Consider the following 26549-nt stretch of genomic DNA (forward strand, 5'->3'; position numbering starts at 1 on the left):
GGGAGCCATTAAAAAGTGGGTTCCTTTTGTGAAATGTAAGGACCCAAAAGAAAATAAAGTTGTTATGGGGTGTGAAAGTAAGGTATCCCTAAGCTAGATAGGGCTAGAAAGCTGTTTTTATTTATTTATTTTCATGGAAATTGCCATATTAGTTTTATTGTGAAGAAAATGATAGAAAAGAATTTTTAAAAAAGAAGTTGAGAATAGAGTGGGGCTGGTTTTGCTTCTTTTCACTTTCCACCACTTCTTTTCTTTATTTTCTTTACCTTCTAAGAGAGAGCAGAAGACATAAGAAAGAAAACTTATATATCTTCCTATTTTTAGTTTCCCTTGCCTGTAATCAAACTGAGGTTGTGCGTTTAGAGTTGCTCTTAAAACTGGAAACTGCTTCTCGACCGGAAGCATTTCTATAAAAGCGCTTATTTGAAGAAGCACTTCTATATTGATATAATATTTGCTAAGGAAGTGATTCTATTGATTGAGATCGAGAGGGTTATTCGAAATTAATTTCAAATTACTATCAAAAGATAGCTTTCCAAAAAATCGGATACACAGTCAGGTCTTCTAACTTTTGCTAATTTGTGTGGGGAGAATGGCTCCGGCTTCATGCGGAAGTACTTCTAACAGTGAATCACCCTACACATCTAGGATAAAAGGAAGCACTTCCCTTTTCAAAAGCTGCAGAAGCACCTTCTAAGCACAAACTCAAACAAAGCCTAAGTTACTTTCCTTTTGGATAATTTTCTTTTCATTTCTTCCATTTTCTTCACCACCAAATGCATGCATGCAGTGTCAATGTGAATTATTTTCAATTTGCAACTGGCATTTTGCTGTTGGGACAGCAACTTGTGGTAGATATGATAAATTGAGAAAACCAAAATATGATTCAGGCAACAGGAATCACATCAACATAAAGTGTCGGCTCCCTCAAATTGATACATACTCTTCAGTTCTTCATGGCCAGTTATCAGAAGAATAAAAAAAAAAGAAAAAAAAATCAAATGTGGGGAAAATGCAAGGGTGCTTAATTTAACCTGCAGTGATTCAGCCTTGGTTAAGTCCAGCATGTCCCAAATGCAATCAACAACTTTTGAGTTTGGATGGGCCAAGGGGTCCAAGTCATCAAGATGAACCAGCTTATGTCTTTAATACAGATCCTGTCCCAAGGTAACCCACCGACCAGTAGTACATCATCATATTATAATTCAGAGACTTTATAAGAGTCCCCTCCACTTACTATTTTGTAAATAGAACTCCCAGTTCTCCTGGTGAACTGGGTTAAGATTTAACTAGAGAGAGAGAGAGAGAGGTCTGGCTACCCTATACTGTAAGATTTGGTATACGTGTGGGAAGGTGCAAGAATATTTTGATAGTATCAAAGTGAGAGAAGACTGGACTGACTTGAGAATTTCAGATCCTGTAGTTGAAGTATATTTGGTTTCAGTTATGGGAATATAGATAATCCCTCCCAAGTCCCAATGTAGAAGTAAATAATATAAAAAAACAGTTGATGAGAACTGAAAGGAAGAAGTATAGAGAAGAACAAATCAAAAAAAGCAAGCAAATTATGGGATAATCATTCCAAATAGGAAACGCATGAATACTAGCTTTCTTCCGACCTCATCATATGTGTCATCATGCACCTTTGGGTTCTGCTGTCAAACCCCCCCTCCCCCCTTCAGTCCTTCACCCTGCTCCAACTTTAACTTTTCACCGCCTTCATAGAATAATACTTTGCTTTTATATTCAGACCAAAAGTTGGTAAATAAGACTGCGGAGAAACATCAGAGAGAGAGAGAGAGAGAGAGAGAGAGAGAAAGAGAGAGAGGGCTTCAGTTGATCAGATTATGTTATTAAAGCCTAGAGCAATAACAAAAGGTTCCATATTACCCCCTCTATTTTCTGCTGTGATAGCTTTGAGTAATTAAAAAGGGTTGAAAACTTGCGATCGATCCATGTTAGAGAAGATGGCAGGAGAAGCAATCTCAGGTGCTTTTAATCAGGAAACGGTTGTTGGATCCAACCCGCCTGTCGTAAAGAAGAAAAGAAATCTACCAGGAAATCCAGGCAATTAATCTTCTTTCTCTTCATGAAAATATATCTAGCTTTTGAGATTGTTTTCTTATTTCTTGGGTTATGAGTATATTCATAGATATTCATTCTTGTGACTGATGATTCTATTTGGCTAAACAGATCCTGAAGCTGAGGTCATCGCCCTGTCGCCGAAAACTCTAATGGCAACCAACAGATTCCTGTGTGAGATATGTGGGAAAGGCTTCCAAAGGGATCAAAACCTTCAACTTCACCGGCGGGGACATAACCTTCCATGGAAGCTTAGGCAAAGAACCAGCAAGGAACCCAAGAAACGCGTCTATGTGTGCCCGGAAAAGACCTGCGTTCACCACCACCCATCAAGGGCTCTTGGAGACCTCACTGGTATAAAGAAGCACTTCTGTAGAAAGCATGGAGAGAAGAAGTGGAAGTGCGAGAAATGCTCAAAGCGGTATGCTGTGCAGTCTGATTGGAAAGCCCATTCCAAGACCTGTGGCACTAGGGAGTACAGATGCGATTGTGGAACTCTATTTTCACGGTAATTATTTATATATATGGCTTCCATTTTCATATAATTTACAGTATAATCAATGATGCAATTTTTTAGTAAACAGAAACCAAGAGAAGAAATTTTACGAGGCAAAACAATCATGGAAGTAACTAAGCTATTTTTGTTTGTTTAGTTTTGTGTGGAATAGACAAGATTTCTCTCTCTCGCTCTGGATTTTAATTAGGAGGAGAATAAAAAGGAAAAGGGTGCACAGTGAAGACAAATGATTTGTTAGAAAGACATGCTGTTGATTTCCATCTATTGAGATATATATCTTTTGACGTTAGGAGATCTCTATCTCTTGAGTGTTAGGGTTGTAACGTGTTCTTGTAAGACTATCGAACTGATGATGTTGTTCATGTTTTTTTACCCTTTATGGTGGACAAGCTGCTGGGAACAAACCCACAATCTCATGGTTCTGGTGCAGATGTCAGCCACTTGGGCTACGAGCCGGAGCCAAAGTAGATAGAGCTTAAGTAGTAAAAATTTTGATGTTCTTGTTTCAACTACTACATTCCTTTTTGTTCGTCAGTTAATTTGGTTCATTCTGCTGTCTCTATCTGTTAGATATGAATGCTTTTCTACTCTTCTGTGTGAACAGGCGAGACAGCTTCATCACTCACAGAGCCTTCTGCGAAGCTTTGGCAGAAGAAACAGCTAGAGTTACTGCAGCATATAAAATGAACAATGCGAATGCTGGGAACATCAGTTATCCTTTTATGGGGACTTCGCTAAGATCCAACATGGTGCAACATTTCTCTTCTGTTTTCAAGCCAATTCCAAGCAGCAATGGAGCAATGGATCAGACTAGACCAGGACTCTCTCTGTGGATGGACCAAGAATCCCAGACTAACCAAGCAATGAGCAACAATCTCACAGAACTACATCAAATGGGCTCTTCGAGTATAGGAACAGTTTATGCTGATCCATTTTCAAATCCTCCACATACAGATTACCAAGTAAACTGGGCATTCGGAAATAAGCTCTCATCAACGAATGCTGGAGAGCTAACCAGCACCACACCGCCATTAACCAACCTCAAGGAAGTTGGGAGTCCCCGACTTGCTAGTGCTCCTTCCTTGTATAGCACCCAACACTACCATCACCAACTGCCTCCAGCAATCATGTCCGCAACAGCCTTACTACAAAAAGCTGCTGAAATTGGCGCTACTTCCACCAACCCATCATTTCTTGAGAGCTATGGACTGAAGTGCAACAACAACCAAATTCAAGATGGAAACAAGTATAACGATTTGTTTTCTCCAAGCCTCATACCAACTAATCTCGGAAGCGATTTAGACAACTCGGTGAGGGATCTAACTACTTTGAACCATTTGCAGATGTACCCCAGAAAGCGCCCAAAAACTCTGAACGATGATGCAGAAGAAGGGCAGACAAGGGATTTCTTAGGGGTTGGTGTTCAAACCATCTGTCCGTCGTCAATCAATGGATGGATTTGATTAGATGGGGGTCTCATGAATTGCATACTTCTCCATGAAAAGCATAGTTGATAATAAAGTGGGGTTCTTGAGATTATATTATTTTCAATCTTTGCAGAGAGAAAAAGGAAGTATGAGTGCTTATGGGGGCTAAAAGATGTGTTTAGAAAACTATTCAAGAGTTGGAGGAGGAGATCCATGCATATTCTGTTGGAACCCTCAAAGCTGATCTTTTAAAATTGGTCCCTTTTTATTTTAGGAAAAAGGGGGGGTTAGTAGTGGAGGCAAAGCAAGAACCCCCTTTTTAACTCCATTATTGCAGTGTTTCATCTCTATCATGATTCTGGTCTTTTTCAAGCTGGGTTTTACAGTATCTCAGTGGTATAAAGTTGGATTTGAGTTCATAGGCTTAGCTAATTAACGTATCTAGACTTTCCTTCTACACAACCATGCATATTTTCTGTACCATGGAACACATATAGAGAAGACCTTGTGTATACAGGTAAAACACTGTCAGAGTACTTGGAAATGAAGGAAACACTCAAAACTTTGTTAAGAAGATTAGACGTAACTTTCTTATCTTCTCTCTGATCTCTCCTCACCCTCTGTCATGTTTTGCTTTTTTCTCTTTTTAAGTACCTTCTGATTAGATTTCTTTTAGAATTCAACAAGGAAACTCGTTCTTGCAGGAAAGAACTGGGGATTGGGCCCTAACAAGTATATTGTGATTCTGCTCCTGTTAATCATATTGCAACGATGAGGAAAGAAAAAAAAAAGGAAAAGAAAAAAGGAAAAGGGAAAGTAGAAAGAGAAAAAGGAACTACATGTATGCTTATAACAGTTTTACATGTTCATAAACAACTTTATCATTTATGGGTAGAGCCATGCATGCTTACAGGGAGATAGCCCCAGGGTCTCGCCATGGTGCCCATGAAACTATATGCATGTAAAATGATCTTGAACTGCTGGTTTACTAAGGTTTAGATTTAGAGATCACGTTTTAGACCTCCAATTAATTCTGCAAGTATATCAGCTTGTCTTACACCACAGGTCCCCCAGATAAAGGAGGACTAAAACTTTTGTCATGATCATAGATCTTAATTAATGGTGAAACAGGATTCATGTAGCCGACCCCATCCATGTTGGGAGAGTTAATTAGATGGTGATGATGATGATTCTAGACCTCTATTTTGAATTTTAGCATAAGAGACCTCCATGTTAACTTGTCGCTTAACTTGGATGACTAAAAGAATTAATACATTATTCAATGAAATCATGTTAAAATTCTACAATATTTCCTTACAAAATTTCAACTTTCAAAGGAAACTAGTCTAACTTCCATAATAAGATTGCTGACTGGTGGAAATTTAGGTTTTGCTAGAAGAGTAGGTCGGCCACGGCTCCCATGCTATCATGTGTGGTACTGTAAACCAATTCGATCAGCTTCATGGAGTGAAAAAAAAAAGAACTTTGGAGCATAAAAATCAGATATTCCATTCCAGTATGGTGGACTTCTTTGAGAAACGAAACTCATGTTTTCTTAGGAAACTGGTAATTTAGTGCGTTGCATGCATATCCTTGAACCGCGCTTGGGATCAGGATGGAATTGGAGTTGGCAGCGGAATGGAAGGGTCAAATCTTTTGAGCTTATGGTTCCTAGCTCTATTTGGGTTTTCTTAACAGAGTGAATTAAAGAGCTAAGCAGCTTTTAGGCACTCAATTCTGCAACTTTTGGGAGGGAGGGGGCTAGTCGTCATTTAAATATCAACGAATTGAGCAAAGAGTGGAGTTAGAGGTAGAAGTCTGGCGGCGGGCTGGTCAGGGTTAAAGGTCAATCCAGGCCCAACCCTAACAATTGAGCCTGGAATGAATCCAAGGTCATGTCCGATCTTTCCAACCCAGGCCCGGGCCAGGCTCAAGTTTGGCAAATAGGGTTTATTAGATCCAATGTATTAAAAAATTGCATGAACCTATTAATATCAGCTAATGTTCAGCTAGATTCAGGTTGACCTGCATAAGGGCTAGGCTCGGCCAGCCCAAAAAAATAGGAAAACTCAAGTTGAGTAGATTTCCAATTTTGTTCCCACAATCCAAATAGGGTAAGATTCCAATTGAAGAGCAAATGTCCCTTTTGCCCTTATAATTTTTCCTACCTAGTTATTAGGAAATTGTGTACAGTACATTTTTTTATTTGTACTCTTCCCAAATTGTCTTAGGTTGCATTTGGCTGCAGTGCAAATTTATTTGCATGGATGCAAAACTATGGTAATGCAAATGATTTGTGTGCAAATGATTTATTTTGTTTGATTGTAGTACAAATGAAGTAAAATAAGACCTGAAGCAGAATAAAGTAAAACCCAAAACAAAATTAAACCAAAATTTGCATTCTTTACATTTGCACTACAACCAAATGTAGCCTTTTCGGCCCCTGTTGGGAAGAGTGCAAATGCAAATACTGTCATTTTCGTGAACCTTGCATATGTATTTACACTGATCTTCCCAAATGGAGCCTTATTTTCAATATATATCTTTGGTCTATATAAATCAATTGATGACCGGCCACCATTCATGTATCCTCATCCAGTTTCCTTAACCATGCTTCTATAGAAGAGCTTTGTTGAATGGCTCCATCACGAAACCCTTCCCATAAAATCTGTGCCAAATGAGCCATTGTTGGGATGATAACTTATGGCCAGCCCTCAATTTGAGAGGCATGCTAAGGAGTGCTGGTTTATTTCACTTTCCACTAAGGTTTCTTTAAATTACCTATAAATCATAATCCTAAAGAATTAAAATATCGATATGACATGTATTCATATCGATGCACCCAAGTATGGGTGGATACATTAATAAATAAACTTGGGGAGCCATATGACTTTAATATCCTTAATAAGTAAAATTAAATAAATAAATAACTTTTTAGGCTGTGTTTGGTTTGAAGGGAAAAGTAGGGAAAGGAAAGGAAATGCAGGGAAACCTTTACAAACCTTGTATGGGTTTTCCTACCTTTCCTTTCCTTTCCTCACCTTTTTCCTTCAAACCAAACATAGCCTTAGAGTGAACCGGCTTTGTCTTAGTGAATAATAATTTTTTGGTAAGAAGGATTTCAAAGGCAAGAAAAAAAAAAGCAGAAGAAACAAGAAGAAACAACACCAACTAAAATATAGAAAGGAAACTTTAATGCTGTGTTTGGTTTGAAGAAAAAAGTAGGGAAAGGGAGGGAAAGGTAGGGAGTCCTTTATAAACTTTATATAGGTTTCCCTATCTTTCCCTTCCTTTAAACCAAACATAACCTAAGGGTCTATCATCCCCATGAACTGATAAAGCAAAATTAGTCTCCACCATCAGAGACAACCAATCTGGAAGAGAGAGACAAGACGAAACTAATCCAGATGATCCTTTTGAGGCAAGGCTATCAGCTGCTAAAACAAATTCTCTCTTAACAAAACAAAACTTGAGAGTAATACCATCAAGATTAAGGATGTCAAATAAAATAGGCCAACTATTAGGTTGGCTATCCAATGATTGAGCATCTAAGGTTTAAGTAAGAGAATCAATTAAGATTAATAGATTCCCAATACCAAGCTCCTTAGCAGCAAAACAACAAGATTTAATAGCAAAAGCTTCAGCATGTTCATCCGATATCACCTTACAAGGGCCACAACCAACATTCAAAAAGGTGCCAAAGTCATCCTAAATTACAAATCCAAAGCCACTGCTCATATTTTTTGAATAACCACCATTAGTTCTTGCTATACAAAAACCTAGAACTGGACCAGCCCATCCAAAAGAGTTACAATATGGCCTTTAAGATGCAACAATCTTCCGATTTTTGGGAGAAAACTTTCATCACTTCCTTCATCAACCTGTTTACAAAGAGAATAGAAAGAGTTGGTTAGGGTGGGTACCATTAAAGATAAATTCATTTCTCGCTATCCAAACTATCCATAGCATAATGACTGAGAGTTCAATAATAGGCAAATCTATCACACTAGATCGTAGGTAGTATCAATATGATATGCCAATACGGTGTTAGACAATTGTATGTCCTTAGCCCCAATCAAAATGATGTACATTATGAATTTATTGTAAATGAATAAAGTACATATTTGATTCATGTTCCTGTGGTGCATTTCTGTGTAATACCCTTAAATTGGACACTGAATGAGACTCGTATTAGTTTAGAATGTTCACAGCCAGTGGATCGGTCTGGGGAGACCTATCCTAATAAGGCTGACACTGATGTGCCACCAAGTCAGTTGGGGTGGCTTGTCTCAGCCGCCAGGGTGAGACCCAAGGCACATGCAGTGTAGGATTAATTGAATCTTTGAACCGACCAGATTTTCAGTATTGCCCTGGACCTTGGAGATTAATGGGCAAAACTGGAAAGTTACACCCGACCCCTAGACTCGATTATGATACTGCACTAGGTGTCAGATTGGGCTGTCTTTGATGTACCAATCAGTGAGATCCTTAGCGGGGGTCAAAACCTGGGTATGTTGGGACAGTCTGAGAATTCATCTGAGTGGGTGATCATAGTGACAGGATCAGCCCCTTTGTCGGACAAATGTAATGATCAGGGATGCACTCTCTCTAATGGAAACCAAGACTGCCGGCAGCCGATTTCAATCATTGAAATTTGTTTTGCAAAATATATTTTATATGAGATAGAAAAGTATATATATTATGGTTTCCAAAATGTTTGCAAAAGGTTTTAAATCCCGGGATCCATATAAGAAGAGAGTGCAACACTGTTCCTTGCAACTGAGGGAGAGGTCATCTCTTGTCGGGCAGTGTTTGATCATTATGGGTTGAGAGGTTAAGTGTAAGACCATTGAGGGTAATACCTGATGGGCTAATCTTGCATCTGCCCACAGTCCCTGGGTGTTACAAGGTGGCTTGGCCCAGGGACCACTTAGGCTAAGTGTTGGGCCCATAGAGCCCATGTGATGGGTTTTAGGGGTGCACTGCCCATAACAGTGTATTCGGCCAGGCCTCGTAACAAAGGCTGGGCTGAACCCATGTGGCTGATGTGTAGATCAATGTTTGGGTCCCATGCCATACAAGGAAGCCCAACTGGGTAGCAGTTAGGAAGGCTAAGTGAGCACATAACCTTAATGGGTTTAAAGCCCATTTCGAACTGGGCTAATTTAATCAGTTAAATAAGGGGCGAATTCTGAGATTGGATTAGCAGATAGGATTGGGTCTTAACTCTATCCACTCAGAGAGTCTAAATCTGAATGTGATTCAGATCTGGAAACCTCCTGATGAGATTAGGAGAAGGCTGGTCCAATTTGTAGATAAGATAAGGGTTTACCCTTATCACTTAAAGGGAAGTCTGATCCAAATATGATTTGGATCAGCAACTCCTAATGGGATTAGGAGCTGATCCCTTTAAGGCTATAAAAGGAGGAGGGGGCGGCACCCTTTAGACACAACAACACAAGTCCTTCACTTGTCTTCAGAGCTGAAATCACAGAAGAGATAATTCAGCACACCTGTGAAAATTCTCTCTTGCCGCCTCCTTCCTGCCGCCGCCTCACTTGCCAGTTCGACCTCCAGTTCAGTGGGAGAAATCAAGATTCGATCTTGACATCAGTTCCTTGTGAAGGGACTGATAGGAAGCTGTGCTCACGTGCCATCCTACTATTTCTTGCGAAGGATCAGGTTCTTGGAGAGAACACTGCTGATTCTACTCCATCCTACACTGTGCCATCTTCAGTGGGAGCAGTCTCTGGATCCTTCCTTGGGTGTGAACACCTTCGTTGGGAGATATTATTTCTCCATATCGGGTATAATCCTCTCCTACTGCTTTTGTTCAGATCTAGTTCGATTCATGGTTCAAGATTGATTCTTGAAAAATATGATTTTTCTAAAATAGGGAATGTGATTTCCAGTTGAGGGGAGATAAATTTTTGAAATTCGCCCACCTTATTCCGTAATTTTTGGGCGTCCATACGATGGATCTCTCATCCCTTCATACGGGGTGTATTGTATCATATCTTTGAAAAGGAGATACGGGATACGCATGAAAATCGGACATATCGTCTTTTTTCATGCGTATTTGTACCATATCAATACGATACGGTAGTGTTTCAGGCATTTTGATGCTGTATCGATTGATACGCTATCGATATGGTGGCATATTGATCGATACACTACCAATTCTAAATGATATAGGCGGAAACTTAAAACGACAAACAAGTGAAAGAAAGCGTCTTTCTCCCGAAAAAGCCTTCTCCCCCCCCCCCCAAACCACTTCAAATCTTTGAAAAACTTGCCTATATTGCTAGATCTACAAAAAAACCAACAAAAACGCATCAAAAGTGAAGATTTGAGAAGATTTTTCAAATTTTAGAAAATATTGTGAAAACATATGAGTGTTTCAACTTATTTTTCATTTAATCCTTTTGATTTGTTTTTTTTTTTTTGTTTGATGCTTGAATGTGTTATAATCTTGGCTGATCTACATTTCCTGTGTCAAAAATCACAAATTTTTTTATTATATGTATAGATTTGTGGATTTTTGTGAGGAAAATTGGAAAAAATATGAAAAAAATGTTTGTTTTTTTTTTTATTTCAATGTAAGAAATTAATATGTTAGAAACCTATGGATGATGTGAAATTTTTTGTGTACTATTTTTTTTAATTTTTGTAATCTTTGGAATTAAAAAATAAAAAATTATTTTTTTATTGTATTTTGTCCATAAGAACTGCATATACTGTTAATATATGGCTGATCTATCATATTCATAGATCATTTGGTATTTATTCTTCAAGTATGATTTTTTTTTGAATTTTTGTACTTTTTGGAATTAAAAGTTAATTATTAATTATTTATTTTTTATTGTGATTTATCCATAAGAACTGCTTATAGTGTTAATATATGGCTGATCTATTATATCCATAGATCATTTGATATTTTTTCTTTAAATATGATTTTTTTGCAATTTTCAGAATTAAGTATAAATATTAATTATTTATTTTTATTGTAATTTTCCCATAAGGATTGAATACATTATTAATACATGGATGATCTATGATATCCATAGATCATTTGATATTTTTTCTTCAAATATGAGTTTTTTGTTGATTTTTTTATAATTTTCAGAATTAAAAACAAATATTAATTAATAATTTTTTATTGTAATTTTCCCATAAGGATTGGATATATTCTTACTATATGTCTGATCTATCATATCCATATATCATTTGATATTTTTTTCTTTAAATATGATTTTTGTTGATTTTTTTTGTAATTTTCAGAATTAAAAAATATTAATTATTTATTTTTTTCGTAATTTGCCTATAATGATTGAATATATTCTTAATATATGGCTGATCTATCATATATATAGATCATTTGATATTTTTCTTCAAATATGTTTTTTTATAATTTTCAAAATTAAAAACAAATACTTTTTAATTATTAGACATTAATATCTTGTGTTGGATTATATTATATGTGTTGAATTGAGTTATTAAATATTGATGTGATTATAATTTTAATAAACATTGTTTAGCTACTTAGTATGTTTGACTATGATGTGACTCCTCATAAATTCTATTAAAATATATTAATTTAATGCATATATCTTATTAAAGCCTATTAAGTGTTATTGATGTATTTTTATGTTATATTGAAGTTTTTATAGTGTTTCTATGTGTATATATGTGTTTTTTATGTATATATTAATTTTTCTCTAACACGCATGCATATACAAGGCGCATCTCGATACGTATCTTAAAATTGCCTCCCCGATACGTGAAGCATATCCGATAATTTGAACCTTGAGTAGAGCATGACGCCTGATCCAACCAACCTACCCACTAGTCAATAGAAGTATTTAGATAACAACTTAACCAATTTTCCCGAGCATGATGATAAAATAGAAAAGCATGGATATATAATACTTCTTTGGGGTTTTTCACATAGTGGGCACCCCTCATTGATGAGGACTCCTCTACTTATTAGAACCTTGTTAACAGCCACACTAGTATAGCAACATTTCTAAATAAAATGCTTAATTTTTTGGGAAATACTTAAGGACCAAGTCTTCTCCCAATGAGATTGAGATAGTTTAAAAGGCGGATTCAACACTGCCTTGCCTCTTAAACAACTTGAGAACCAAAAGATATGTAGATTTGATTGAGAATCTCCACTTTGGGTCCAAAGTCCAAAATTATCTATCATGTCTAGCAACTGATGGTAGATCCATCTTTAAAATCTTACTAACAATATAATTATCAAAGATTTGATCAGCCAACTTCTCTTATTCCTACAATGGTCATGATGATCATCAATAAAGTCACACACCCATCTAATTTGAGGATTGTTTGATCTAGGCTCATGGGTTTGAAGAAAGGAAATCCAAGATCCATGGGTTCTCCCATATGTCTGTGGTCCCCACCCGAAACACTCCAACAAACCCTTTCAGATAGAATATCTCTCCCAACCATTAGACTTCTAAATTCCCAAGAATAATTAAGAGTTTTGAAACTCCAGAAATACTTGCCCTTTAGATATCTCCCTTCAATCACTTTTGCCCATAAACTATTTCTATTTGTGCTAAATCTCCAAGCTTTCTTGGCCAAGAGAGATAAGTTGAAAATATAAGGATCTCTAAAGCTTAAACCACCACCAAACTTTTACAAATTTTCCTCTACATGAATTATCTTTGGGATTTAGCAAGAAGGTTATAAGCACTGTTAAGGATCAAGAAACAAGACATGGCATATGTAGGGATGGAAGTTAGCACAAACTTAATCATCACTTCCTTTCCTTTAGATGATAAAAAAGAAATTTTCCACCTATTTGATTTACTTTCCATTCTATCACAAAGATAGTTGAAAAGATTGCTTTTCGTAATGCCTAGCACATTTGATACCTAAGTAAATTGAAGGTCTATCAACTTTTTAGTGCCTAGCACATTTGATACAATTTTTTAGATCTTTGGAGGCAACTTTGGGTTAAAAAAACTTTAGATTTTGAGAGATTCACCTTCTGACCTTATACTTCCCCATACTACTTCAACACATCCATAATCACTCTCCCTTTAGATGTACTTGCTTTTAAGAAGATGCAGGAATCATCTACAAAAAATAAGTAACAATAAGACAAAGATTGTTTATTTTTATTCCATAGATAGAACCTGAATAGTGTAAATTTTGCAAGGACAAGGATAACACATCAAAATAGAATAGGAAAAGATAAGGTGACAAGGGATTTCCCTACTTCAATCCCCTAGAAGAAAAGAACTATCTTCTTGGAACAAAGGAATTTTGACTCACACTTATAATTTTGGGGAGAATGGGCTTTAATTTATTCACCAGAATCTTGGCTATAATATTATATATGGTGCTACAGGGGCTTATTGGTCAAAACTGGGAAGCATTTTCTGGGTTCTTGCACATTTGAATAGGGACTATGAAAATTTTGTTTAACTCTTTATTCATAACTCCGTTGTTAAAGATTCTTTCATTGCAATGATGATACTGAGCCCAGTTACAATAATTCCGAAAGAAGGAATTGGGGAAACCATTTGGTCTAAGAGCTTTGTGAGGACACTTTTGAAATAAAACAATTTTAATTTCCTCATCCTCAACATATTTTTGCAGAAACCTATTGTCTTCCTCAATGATAACTTGGCTAACTAGGTTTAAAAGTCCTCCACTATGAATCAAGTTTGAGGATTTAAATAGATCCTCGAAGTGTTTAACTAGAAAATATGATAATTGTTTTTGCCCAAATACCCAACTTTCCTCTTCATTCTTCAAAGTCACAATACAAATCTAGACTTTTAAGCCCAAAGGATTTCTTCTCTTTTTAATTCCTCGTCCAACTGACTTTCTATTTCTTTTAACTTGGATGGATTGAAATAGCTACATAGCTTGCTTCTCTCATTGCTTGAGTCTATTTAGAGATTTTTTATTCTATCTTGCACTTTGCCAAATATCTTCTTATGCCATTTGGAGAGATCCCTTTTGTAGATTTTTATAAATCTTGATGAAGTTTAATTGTCCATCATTGAAGTCACTCAAATTCCAGGTATTCATTATAATATCCACACAGTCTTTATGAGAATTCCAAAGATTTTCAAATCTGAAAGGTTTTATGAATTTTTCAAGGGGAAGGGAAGTGTCTAAAAGGATAGGAATGTGATTTGATCCTCCCATAAAGAGGTGAAGCACTCTAGCCTCTAGAAATAAAGCATTCCATGCATCATTTTCCAAAGCCACATGAAAATTTTCTTTTATGTTTTCGAAACCACCTCTCTTATGTTTTCTATCCTTGAAGTTCTAACTTTGGATCCACCATCTTTATCTTCTTTTCTAAAAATCATATTTACATCTCTAATGAAAATCCAAGGACCAGAAATGTGCATTGCCAACTACTTCCATTATTCTACAAACATCTTCCTTGTTTCCTTATACGGCTTCCCATACACAAAAAAAGAAATTTCAGGATCTATGCCATCCTTTGTGATGAGAACTATTATTATTAAGGAAGGATGTTGTGAGATCCTTAGGCCATGTTTGGTTCAATTCTCATTCTTACCCAAGATGAAATTCTAAAATGGAAAAGAATGGATAAAAATAGGAAGAATGAGAAAATATTGCTATGAACCAAACACTTTTTTGTTAAAAAAGAATTCTTTTCAGACTAGTAAGTGTCCTATGTTACTCATTTTCATTCTTCAAAAAAAAATTGTACCAGTATTCACAAACCGTCAGCCTAGGTCTCCAGTAGTCAATGTTTACCAATTGGCATAGATATTTTGTAAAAGTATTTTCATAAAATTGCTTTTATAAAAGTATTCATAAAAATTCTTTTATACAAGTACTTTCGTAAAAGTGCTTTCATAAAAGTACTTTCATAAAAGTGTTTTTGTAAAAGTGCTTTCGTAAAAGTACTTCCATAAACGTGCTTTTATAAAAGTACTTTCGTAAAAGTGCTTATAAAAATACTTTCATAAAAGTGCTTTAATAAAAGTGCTTTCATAAAGTGCTTTCGTAAAAGCACTTCCGTAAAAGTGTTTTTATACAAAAGTGCTTTCATAAAAGTACTTCCACAAAAGTGCTCCCATGAAGAAGTACTTTCATAAAAGTGCTTTCGTAAAAGTGCTTCCATAAAAGTGCTTTCATGTAAAAGTTTTATGAAAGTGTTTTCGTAAAAGTACTTTTAGAAAAGTGTTTTTGTAAAAGTGCTTTCACAAAAGTAAACATATATGACAACAGTTTTATAGGTAGAGTTTCCTCAAAGAATGAAATGAGCAAAATGGGGCATGATTATTTTTCATGCCATACGCTATATTCAATTTTTGTGCTATGGGGCTGATTTTTCATTCTAAAAAGAATGTGGTCGTTTGCAAGAATTTTGTAACCAAACACTCTAATGTTATTCATTCTTGCCTATTCTTGCTATTTTTGTTTGGAATGAGCAAGAATTAAGAGAATAAGCCCCACAGCAGTGAACCAAACATGGCCTTAATGACTGAAGCTCTAGCCTCAAAGATATTACTTTTTTATTATTTTATCCACTAAAAGACAAAGAAAGTCATTCAATTCAGTCGCTTTCAAACTTCCCCTTAGTTTATGAAGCCAGTTCATTTGGGGGTGACAATTGGGTGGGCCAGTGAGGACTTAACTGTAATATAATACGCCCCATCTACAAAAAGCTTAAATGGTGTATTGACTTGTATACATCCAGTACTCTAACCCAACCACAATGAGGTTATAGTTATTATTGATGTAGGTCTATCGACCATTGTCTATAGACATGGATCATGTGAAGGAGATAATCACCATAATTGATTTTTTTTTCTTCATCTTAAGTGAAGGTGTGCATTGTTTTCACTCTATCTTCTATGGTATTAGTACGCTATACTTTGGAAGTGGTTTCATTTTAGTACCTAAACTTTGAAAAACGCCATTGCATAAAGCTTTCAAAAAGTGCCACTTTAGTACAGCACCATTAATGGGTGTTACAATGAATAGTAATTAAAATTACCAAACTGCACTTTGTTGTTGTTAACAATCAAAGGGTATTATGGACCAAGAGTGAGTAGTAAAATTACCAATCGTGGCGCCATTATAGACCAAAAATAACCATATGAAATGTAGAGACAAAATGTAATGAATCTAATGATAAATTCATCCGCGATGCTCTATATTTGATACCAAAGTACACTTCGATTGAGAAGTGTACTTTTTGAAATTATGAATTCTAACCTGTATGAAGAAGGAAGTAGAGTAGGCAATATTATGATACTTATGACAAAGCTTCACAAATCACAAGAGAAAGCAAATGAGCGAGAAAGACTCTTCAACTTGGACTATCTACTATGCTTCCAACATTTACTATGATTCATGATTTTTAAAATTGAACCGGTGATTGAACTGGTCAGGGGTCTGGTTATCAGTTCGAACAGTCCGACTGTTTGACTCGAACGGCTGACCCATTTTAACATAAAAATAAAAAATTAAAAAATTGGAAAATAGTGAAAATCATTCAAACGGTTCAAATGGTTAACCGGCCAATTCAGCGGTTTACTGACCAAAATCAACGATTTTGGGGAAAAATGCAGTTTTCAAGGAAAACGGAACCTACTGGTTCCCGGTTTTCCCGGTCCGACCGTACAGTCCAGTCCGATTTTGAAAACAGTGCTATGAATCACATATGCATATGGTGCTGCTTGTGTGCTTCTCAATAAAATCACAAAAGTAACATTCAGTATAAAAGATTTTGAAAATTTGGTCAAGGTAACATGGTTTTGCTCTTGAGTTCACTTGATTGATCAACTTAGTTTGAATATTTCAGTGGTCCTTATACAAGCAGGGTTTTTGGTTGGTTCAGTCTCAAGTCTAACTGAAACAAGGGACTACGGGGATGTTCACCAACATGTATGATTTTATTGTTTCAACAATTTAGTATGATTTTTTTTTTCCAAAACAAAGCAATTGTCGCATCAGGAAAAAAGAAGGTTTTTTATGCAAAAACTGTTTTGTTTTGAATAAACAAGGTAACTTACAAAGACCCCCATACTATGGGATTAATGACAATTATTCCCTAAACTTTCATTTGGGACAAAGACCCCTTGAACTTTTATTTTGCAACAAATACCCCCTTTCATTAGAATTTGTTAGTTAATTTTGAAAAAGATTATCATTCAGTTGTTTAAATTTTTAATCCTCAAACTACTCTTTTCTTATTTATTTTGAACGATTTATGATTTGATTAATTTTCTAAATATAATATTGAAGTACTCTAAGTCGTGCTAATAGATCCTTGTAGATTTCTAGCTATAGATTCAATATTCATATGAAATGGTAAATGTTTCTTCCTAATAGATATATTTAAGGTTTTCATGGTTTATTGGAGAAAGGAGTGGATAATTTTTATGTTTTAAGATGAAGAGAAACATTAATGTCAATGAAATGAAACAATAATTTAAAGAAACCTTTTCTATTTCAATGAATTCTTATTATTTAGCTGGTTTTGTTAGGAGACATTGAGATATTTTTGGGTCAATTAGGGTTTAAAGGAAAAGGGCAATGAAAAAAATAAGGAAAGTTCAGGTGGGTATATATTTTGATAATTTAATGTGTTTTATCATCTCATCTAACTTAACAGTTAAGGGGTATTTATCGTAAAGTGAAAGTTTAGGGGACTTTGTCTCCAACGAAAGTTCATGGGGGCAATTTCCATTGACCCCATAGTACATGGGGGCAAGGTTCAAAGTATCAACACGTATTGGCCTGTATCGGCCGATACATATCGTGCTGATGGCTTCCCAATAACGCCCCTCCAAGGGTTGTATCGGGTCAGACCATGGTTCAGAGGGTAGCCAAGACTTACACCGACCCTCTGAACCGGTTTTGAAAATAAATAAATAAAAAATAAAAAAAGCACCGATATAGGAGTCGATACTTTGAACCTTGCATGGGGGTCTTTGTAATTTCATAGACTTTGGCAAACACCCCCTAAGTGCAATATATAAGCTTCTCACATATGAACTTATGGTGATTCTTTTGGACAACTAATTACATGTAAGGCCTCGTTCACTTTTCGGGAAGTTACATACATGGGTAAGTATTTCCCAGGAAACATTAGGTAAGTTCATATACCCATGTTCTCTTATTTCCTAAGTAAATAAGACAATGACCATTTTAACCATAAAAATCCATTATAAAAATGGACAATTTTGTCCCATCTAAGTATTGGCAACTTGCCCCTCTAAGTGAAAAAGTTACTTATCCACCTAGGAGATGGATATCACCTATTCGAATAAGTGATACCCATAACCAAATTTCCTCTTGTCAAAATCCAAAAAAAAAAATGAATGGGCCCTAAAATTGCTAATCACCATGGATGTAACTCACGTAAGAGATTCATCCAGGTGAACTGTCTAAGACATGCTGCACTCCATATATAACAAATCAAGCATCAATGGAGTAACAAGTTTATTCATTAAAGGGATATCCTTGGACAACCATCTTAATAATTTTAACTTGATGCATTTTGAGACATACATAACACCATCTCAAGTAATGTAAATAAATAATGTTATATTGTTTAGAATTACATACATTGATTCAACTGAGCTTTTTGGTGTTTCCTTGATTTTTTTTTTTTTTTGGTTCTTTTCCTCATTACCATCTCAAATGGGTGAATTTGTTGGATTCTTTCTTTTCATCTTCTCAAGTATGAACACAATAACTAATTCAAACAAAAACATCAACGACTAACCTCCTGCTCAATGGCCTCACCTATGTGAACAACATGAACATAGCCTTCTTCCTGTCCGGTCATCATCTAATGCATGACGATTACCACCATCGTATCAGCTGGCAACAATCCAATATGGGGCACATAAGTAGCCTCCTGCTTCTTTGACTCCTATAGCTTCTACTCTTTTGTACGTAATTGCTTCTCGTAGAGACTCAAACCAACCAAGAAATGGAAGATTTCACATAAGACAAATTTGGAGCCAATGAAACTTCTGCAGAGTAACTTTGGAGGTAGTCTAGCATCCATGTGATTTGGTTTAGTACCAAAAACTAGAGACTTCACATAGCTTTTTACTCTATTCACCACTACTTTGGTTCAATCTCGAGGAAAAAGACGAAAGACAATGTCTTCTTATATAATGAAGGGTAATTTTGATCTTAATCTACAATTTATCCAAATCTGTTATTATCAAATAAAATATGGATTTGAGAAAATGGCACCTAATTATATCGTAAAAAATCAATTACACACAACCAATGTCTTCTCCAGCCAAGTTTTGCTATGGGCGGAGGGTTTTCTTTCTAAAACCTTGATATAAAGTGATAGGGATCCTTTAGGAGATAAACAACCATGGCCCATGTCCTTAAACATTTTCCACTTGATTTAGTTCTTAACAAATGGTCGATTAAGTAAATCAATTGGCAAAGGTGCCAACAGACTAGTTGGTAATACTGTTTTCAAAACCGGATTAGACCGGACGGTCGACTTGGAAAAACCGGGAACCGGTCACCTGACTGATTCCGTTTTCCTCCAAAACCATTGATTTTGGTTAGCAAATCGCTGAACCGACTGGTTAACCGTTTGAACGATTTTGACCATTTTCCAATTTTTTTATTTTATTTTTTTAATTTTTTGGTCAGAACGGGCTGGCCGTTCGGGTTGAACGATCGGACCGTTCCGTTCAAACTGGTAACCAGACCCCTGACTGATTCAGTCACCGGTTTGTCTTTAAAAACCATAGTTAATAAGGTCTCCAATTCATTGTAACGGGTTTAGGTGATCATGTGACCATTTTAAGATGGCAATACAAATGACTCTTAACAAAGTTTGGAGTAAATATATCAATTGGAAGGATGGCAATTGACTAATTGGTAAGGTTTCTATTTGATTGTAGCAGAGACTTGGAATTGAATCCTGATTTTACACCATAATTGGGCGGTTATGAGTTTGGGGGAAGGGCTAACCCCTCATTGTGTAGCCCCATGGAGGAAAAAAAGTGAAGTAAATCATTGCAAACTATAGGCCATTGGGGGGTGTAAATGATGATCCTAACTTTATGAGATGCATACACCGAAATCAAGGCATGTCCCGACATTCTATAGATATAAAAATTAATAATATTAATTTATGCGAATTAAACTTTGTTTATACCATACCCCATAAATCCATGTTTTTTTTTGATAATTGAACAAAACTATATTAAAGCAAAATAAATACAAACGGATCCAGCCAGCTTGGTGGGGAGCCCCACCAGCATGAGCAAGTTCTAAAAGATTTTGCTTTACAAGCCATCACATGAGCAAAAGCAGTCTTCGACTTAGGTCTATACAAAAAGTATAATTCAAAAATTTTGAAATAAGTTTTAATTTATCTATCCAAAAAAACAACTTCCAAGTAACTCCCCTATCTTCTCCATTATAGCTATTCATCAGAAGTGGAGAGTCCGAGCCTATGATAACTATCTTTCGGGCTGTGGTAAAAAGAAGAGCTTTCCAGACGAAACCACATCTCCGCCCTATAGTATCCCGCCCCACAATGCTTCACAGTACATATTCGCCGTGTATTAGGAATATCTTCCAATGATGATACAATACATGACGGAATGTATTGTGGGGCGGAGATGTGAATTCTTTCCAAACAGCCAAGCTTTCAGCTTCGAAAGGAGTCTCTAATTGGAAATTTGATTCAGTCAGTGCAAGGCTCTCGTTCGAACAGCCTTCAAAACCTCGCATCATAAAATAATGCAGGGCTGTAAAGGCTGTTCGATAGATGTTCGAATGAAGCCGATCTCCCCTGGTTGGGGCTAAGCCCAGAAGCCATAGCCATAGGTAGCCCATATGAAGGGGCTAAGCCCAGGCCACCCATAGAAAAGGCATGATTTCTTACCGTTACTACTACATGTCTACAATTATACCATTACAGCTTATGGGTTTTTCTCTTCTAAAACAACTTTTTTTAAAACTAAAATTAATCTTTAAGAAATCAATTAGATTTGTTATTTACATTGATTTTTCAAAATTTACCTAGTTCTAATTCTTTTTACCAATTAATTTCTTTTATTGGCTTTTACCAATTGTTTACTATTCGATGGTGCCATACCGTGCTAGTCCATAAACTTAAAAGCCCAAACCCATCACGGCCCAATGCCTATGTGCCGTTGTACCTGTGTCAGGTCACGATCGACACAGCCCAATTTATATCTTTAAAGCTATGGTTTTTAAAACTGGATTGGGTCGGGCGGTCAGACCAGAAAAATTGGGAACCACCGAATCAGTTAAATGATCGGTTCCATTTTACCCCAGAACCGTTATTTTCACCAAAAATCATTGATTTGATCAGCAAACCACTGACCTATGTGGTCGAACCGTCCAACGGTTTTGACCGTTTTTTTTTATTTTTTATTTTTTGTCAGAATGGACCGTCCGTTCGGTTCGGACCGTTCGATCCGGGAACCGGACCTGACCGGTTCGTTGTCCGGTGCGGTTTTAAAAACCTTGTGTAAAACTATGCCAGTATTAATTCATGTTATGTTGCAATTTCAAAGCGAATCCCTCTTAAAAGTTGTCGCTCTGTTAGTCGTTGCGGTATCGATACGTTGAACCTTGGCCTGAAGAAAACGCATTGCAAAATTTCTCATTTCTCAATTTCTCAAACGCGGGGGAGCAGAGAAATTTTCGATGAAATTCACGGATTCACCTGTGATCGAACTCCCTGTGCGCGATGCACTCCTCTCTATCGAACAAGACAACGGCTCTATGCACGTCGGCACTTCCGTCTGGCCCTGCTCCCTTGTCCTCGTCAAATTCGTTGAGCGCTGGCTTCTGACCCACAACTCGTCTCTCTCCACCCCGAACCCTTATGTTCACCTCCTCAACTTCTCTGGCAAGCGAGCCATTGAACTGGGCTCTGGATGTGGCCCTGCCGGCATGGGACTCTCCTTGCTCGGCCTGGACATCATTCTCACTGATATAGCCCCAGTCATGCCTGCCCTCAAGCGCAACCTCAAACGCAACAAACCCACACTTGGGAAAAACCTAAAATATGCCCAACTTTACTGGAACAACCTCAATCAAATCAAAACCCTAAACCCTCCTTTCGATTTTGTCATCGCCGCTGACGTCGTTTACATAGAGGAGTCTGTCGGCCCGCTTGTTTCTGCCATGGAAGCTCTTGTGGGGAATTCTGGTTTCGTGTTGCTGGGTTACCAATTGAGGTCACCGGAGGCTCACCGGCTGTTCTGGGAATTGTGCGAGAGGGTTTTCACGATTGAGAAGGTCCCCCACGAGGATTTGCACCCAGAATATGCGTATGAGGAGACGGATGTATACATAATGAGGAAGAAATGAATGTTAATTTGATAATTTCAGGTGCGCACTTACATAAGTTCGAACTTTGAATTTTAGTTGTGGTTTTCTTTTTCCTTGTGGATGCAAAATTTTTTCTTTATCAAATAAAAGGGAAAAAAATGAAAACGAGCAGGCTACATTGGAATTCAAGTTTATAGTCTTGTTCCTGTGTACATTTTGTTTTGGCGAGAATTGTATCTTGATCGTTGATGCCAATAAAAAAAAGTATCTTGGCTCATCTCGAATTATGTTAATCTGAATAGTTATTAAATTCTGATTAACTTTTATCTTTTCAGAGCTTTGCGTTTGGGCCTAGAATTGAGATAATTTTAAACCCCATAATAAGTTTAGCGTTTTGTTGTCTTTCGCTCATGTTGTTAGAACCTAATGCAAGGATTCAGATTGATTTTGTAAGGCCAAAAGTTTCCAATTGATGCAGTAATGAAGTATCCTTACATTCAAATACTTAGCTTGACAAAAACTGTCATCTGTAGTCGTAGTGGTATCTGACCAAATATACGTGTGTTTAGAGGATGCTCCGTAAAGCTTTTGTGAGTGGTGAGATAAAAATTCAGATTTTCCCTATGAAGCAACTCTTAAATTAGCATGTCAATTGGTGGATGTACACGTATTTAAAAAATTCTTCTTGGTTATTTGGTTGTTTTTGCTTCCTCTTATTTTCTTTCTGTCCCTTATTCCTTTTAGAAATGGCATCATGACACTCATATGAAAATGATAAGTAATGATATCCTGGAATCTATGCTACTTACAGACACCATTTTTAGAGTTTATTTTATGCATTATGAATACACCGTCTGTTGGGCCTGTACTGTAGCCATCTAGATCACCTTGTGACAATTGTCAATCAGATTCCAAATGTAAATGTAATTATTTTTCTTCTGTTTTAATCTGGGATTTTTTTATTTAAATATCTACTTGATTGCTAATGATAAGTTTACTAAAAGCAAGACAAAAGAAAAGTGTAAAGAGATCCACTATATAATTCAGTCATTGAGTCCAATCTGAGCAACAAATAAAAAAAAAAAAAAAAAACTAACTCATCCACAAAAGTTTTGGTGCATTTAGGGATGTAAGTGAACATGATTTTCAAGTTGAAAGCTTAAGCATCATTTAAGCCCACCTACACTTTTGTAGGTGTTCATGAAGTGCAGATAGGCCCACCTACATCATTTAAGCCTTCTCAGATTAACCATATCATAGAAACCAAGGCTGTGAGTAAACTCAAACCAAACTGATAAGAAAAAAGGTCCAAGTGATCCACTATATGATTTGGTCATTGAGTCGTGCAAGTTCAACCACTAAAGTGTTGGTGGACTTGGGGATATAAGTGAACAAGATTTTCATGTTGAAATCTGAAGCATGAGCCTTTTGTAGGTGTTCATAAAATGCAGATAGGCCCACCTAAATCATTTAAGCCTTCTCAGAATATTATAGAAGCCAAGGCTGTGAATAAACCCAAGCCCAAGAAGTAACAGTAGAGCTTTGACCTAACTAAATCTCCTAAGTCCTATCCAAATAGACCTAGTAGTACTGGAAAAAGTAGAACTCCACTTTCTATGAACTCATATATTGCTGGATAGTCCCAAATTGCCATCTAGAACCCACCAAAATTCAATTTTAATACAACTCAGGTGTGGAGGGAGAGGGACTAAGATGTCACCTAATGTCAAGATGTGACCATCAAGAACCATTTATGATGATGCAATGTCACACACAATGATAATTATGCCCTATTTATAACTGTACAACTTTTGTTCTTAACAAAATTTCTTTTTATTTGCTATCAGGAGACAAGACTAGTTCATCTTATATTATAAAACTCACTTTAGATTTTTCTCCTTTTTAACCCCAATTAACTATTTTTAATTACTAGAAATCATATTTACAGACTAAGATTCTAAAATTACTTGTTTGCTATGGATATTCTTTTTAGTTTATACGATGCAACTTGAAACTAGTTGAGTAGCATCTTGTTCACAATTTCATATTATCACTTTTACCCTAAGATATAGATTTGATGAGAAGTTTAAGAGATAAGTACAACTCTGTGTTTTTTCAAAGGGAAGTACCAGTTCCATTTAAATGAAGTAAATACTTCTCTGTCGAATACCTTATCATACAAACTTGAATGCACCAAATCAAATGATTGGAGAAAACAACTGCTTATTGATATTAGTATTACCATACATTATGCTTACAATGGGGTTTCACTGGTCAAGATTCAAAAACAGCATGGTTGGGTGGCTTTTGATGTCGTACCTGAAAACAAAATATTCCAGAACTCCTTTCTTCTTGTCATCATTCAATGTTATATCAGCAAATTTCAAACTTTTTTTTGGCTAACATATAACCACCATTTTCATGCAAATTGTTTTATACCATGGAAAAGGGCAGTTCTTTGATGTATCAGACATACAGCAGGTAACTCAGTCTGAAAAAAATTAATGATTAAACTCTCTTCTCTCTTCATCTTCTATCTCGCAAGCACACAGGTTGCATTCAGTTTATCAAAACTTTTCTCAGTATTTTATGAATCTGTTTGAATTGTTCAAATGCAGATATTTGCCATGTACAAACAAGGAGAGACACTGACAGGGGGTTCCCATATTCAGGATTATAGGTTTTGTTGGATGTTTGTATGTGAATCTTGTATTTTACTGGAAATCCATAATAATTAACCTACTTTTACAGTTACTATCCGTAACAGTTTTAAGAAAGAAATCGTCCAACCTATTCCTGATATAGCAGCCCAGTTGGGATGTAAAGGAAATCTCTTGGTTGTCCTGTTCTTAAACAGAGTTGGGATCATTGATACTTAAGTAAATTCTTTGACCTAAGGTTATGTAAATTTAACAGAAAACATAACTCTTGCAGTCAATTGCATGTTTACGTATATGTGCACATGTATATGTTCTCCTATAGGCTCAGAACATTGCAAGATCTACTTTGCAAAATTATTAGGAGTGGTGAAACAGACTATGCTTGAAAACGAGAGCATCTGAAAGCTAGCTTGGTTTGATTGTTTTTGTTGGCTTGGATCTGGTGGGTGTTAGAGGGAGAATAGAGGAAAGGGAAAAAGAAAAAGGAGATCTTAAATGAACGCATTGGCATTTGTCAAGATTGCATTGACCTATATTTTGATGAATTCCTTCACATAAACGAGAGGTCCTATGATGGTGAAATACAACAACATTGAAAGAGAAAGCAGTTTTAGGAGGAAATAGGATCCTTTCTTTTGGGTATAAACAAGTTAAATGCGCATTGTTTTCCTTTTAGATAATTTGTTTATGGTATTGCACCCTTGTAATCACTGTTACTGTGTTTCGCTTTTGTTTCGAGCTAAACTCTCCCTCTTCTTTGAATTCAAAAAAAAAAAAAAAAAAAAAAAAAAAAAAAAAAACAGAACAAAAACAAGGTGAGTTTTGATTGATCAATCAAACCATATAATACCATATAATAAACATGTTAATCAATCGGATGGTATTTATCAAAATTCACAGGTGAGTTGGTATCATGTCTTTTTGGCAACATAGATTTTCCTGATTAAAATGCCGGGCATATGCATATATCATGGTTTTTAAAACCGGACCTGACCAGAACAGATGGTTGGACTGGAAAAACCGGGAACCAGTCAGGTGATCGGTTCTATTTTCCCCCAGAACTGTTATTTCCCCCAAAGCTGTTAATTTGATCAGCAAATTGCTGACCCGGGTGATTGAACCCTTTGAACCGTTCAATGGTTTTGTCGGTTTTATTTTTTATTTTTTATCAGAATGGGCCATCCATTTGGTTTGAATGGTCGGACAGTTCAATCTGACAATAAGACCCCTGACCGGTTTGTTGTCCGGTTGATTTTAAAAACCTTGGCATATATAATTTCTTTTCATGCGACGGTGATAAAAATATTTTCTCCGCTTATAGTGTAAAAGATGCAAATGATTTTTTTTGGCATTGTTAGATATTCTTTTGTATTCAGTGACAATGTAATGGATAGCTCTTCACTAGGGAGATATAGTGGTAATAACTTCCAATAAAATGGTGATGTAGAGTTCTCCTAGGGGGAATGACTTTGCCCATTTGCATCATTTTAAAATTTTCACTTCATGCTCCTTTGAAGAGGGCATTTTGAT

At 36.2% G+C, this 26549-nt stretch overlaps 2 protein-coding genes across 2 annotated transcripts; both read left to right on the plus strand.

The window, feature by feature from the left end:
• The first annotated feature begins 1768 nt into the window (after window positions 1-1768).
• LOC104589083 (zinc finger protein MAGPIE-like) lies at window positions 1769-4600 on the plus strand. Its single transcript, XM_010247270.3, has 3 exons — window positions 1769-2067; window positions 2194-2590; window positions 3204-4600. The coding sequence occupies exons 1-3, from the start codon at window positions 1956-1958 to the stop codon at window positions 4060-4062; spliced, it is 1368 nt and encodes a 455-aa protein (XP_010245572.1). The 5' UTR covers window positions 1769-1955; the 3' UTR covers window positions 4063-4600.
• Window positions 4601-21584: 16984 nt separating this feature from the next.
• LOC104589084 (S-adenosyl-L-methionine-dependent methyltransferases superfamily protein) lies at window positions 21585-25357 on the plus strand. The gene is made up of 2 exons (XM_010247271.3): window positions 21585-22419; window positions 24978-25357. Exon 1 carries the CDS (start codon window positions 21730-21732, stop codon window positions 22396-22398), a length of 669 nt encoding a protein of 222 aa, XP_010245573.1. The 5' UTR covers window positions 21585-21729; the 3' UTR covers window positions 22399-22419; window positions 24978-25357.
• The last annotated feature ends 1192 nt before the right edge of the window (window positions 25358-26549 follow it).

This window comes from Nelumbo nucifera, chromosome 1 (assembly GCF_055504915.1).
Source record: "Nelumbo nucifera cultivar China Antique chromosome 1, China Antique-T2T, whole genome shotgun sequence".
Taxonomy (NCBI): Eukaryota; Viridiplantae; Streptophyta; class Magnoliopsida; order Proteales; family Nelumbonaceae; genus Nelumbo; species Nelumbo nucifera.

What these genes read in the sequence shown, in the direction of transcription:
- LOC104589083 (XM_010247270.3), top strand. Translation starts at nt 1,956, where the DNA reads ATGTTAGAGAAGATGGCAGGAGAAGCAATCTCAGGTGCTTTTAATCAG. An exon ending in AAATCTACCAGGAAATCCAG is followed by an intron (nt 2,068 to 2,193) that starts GCAATTAATCTT and finishes TTGGCTAAACAG; the next exon opens with ATCCTGAAGCTGAGGTCATC. An exon ending in TGTGGAACTCTATTTTCACG is followed by an intron (nt 2,591 to 3,203) that starts GTAATTATTTAT and finishes CTGTGTGAACAG; the next exon opens with GCGAGACAGCTTCATCACTC.
- LOC104589084 (XM_010247271.3), top strand. Translation starts at nt 21,730, where the DNA reads ATGAAATTCACGGATTCACCTGTGATCGAACTCCCTGTGCGCGATGCA.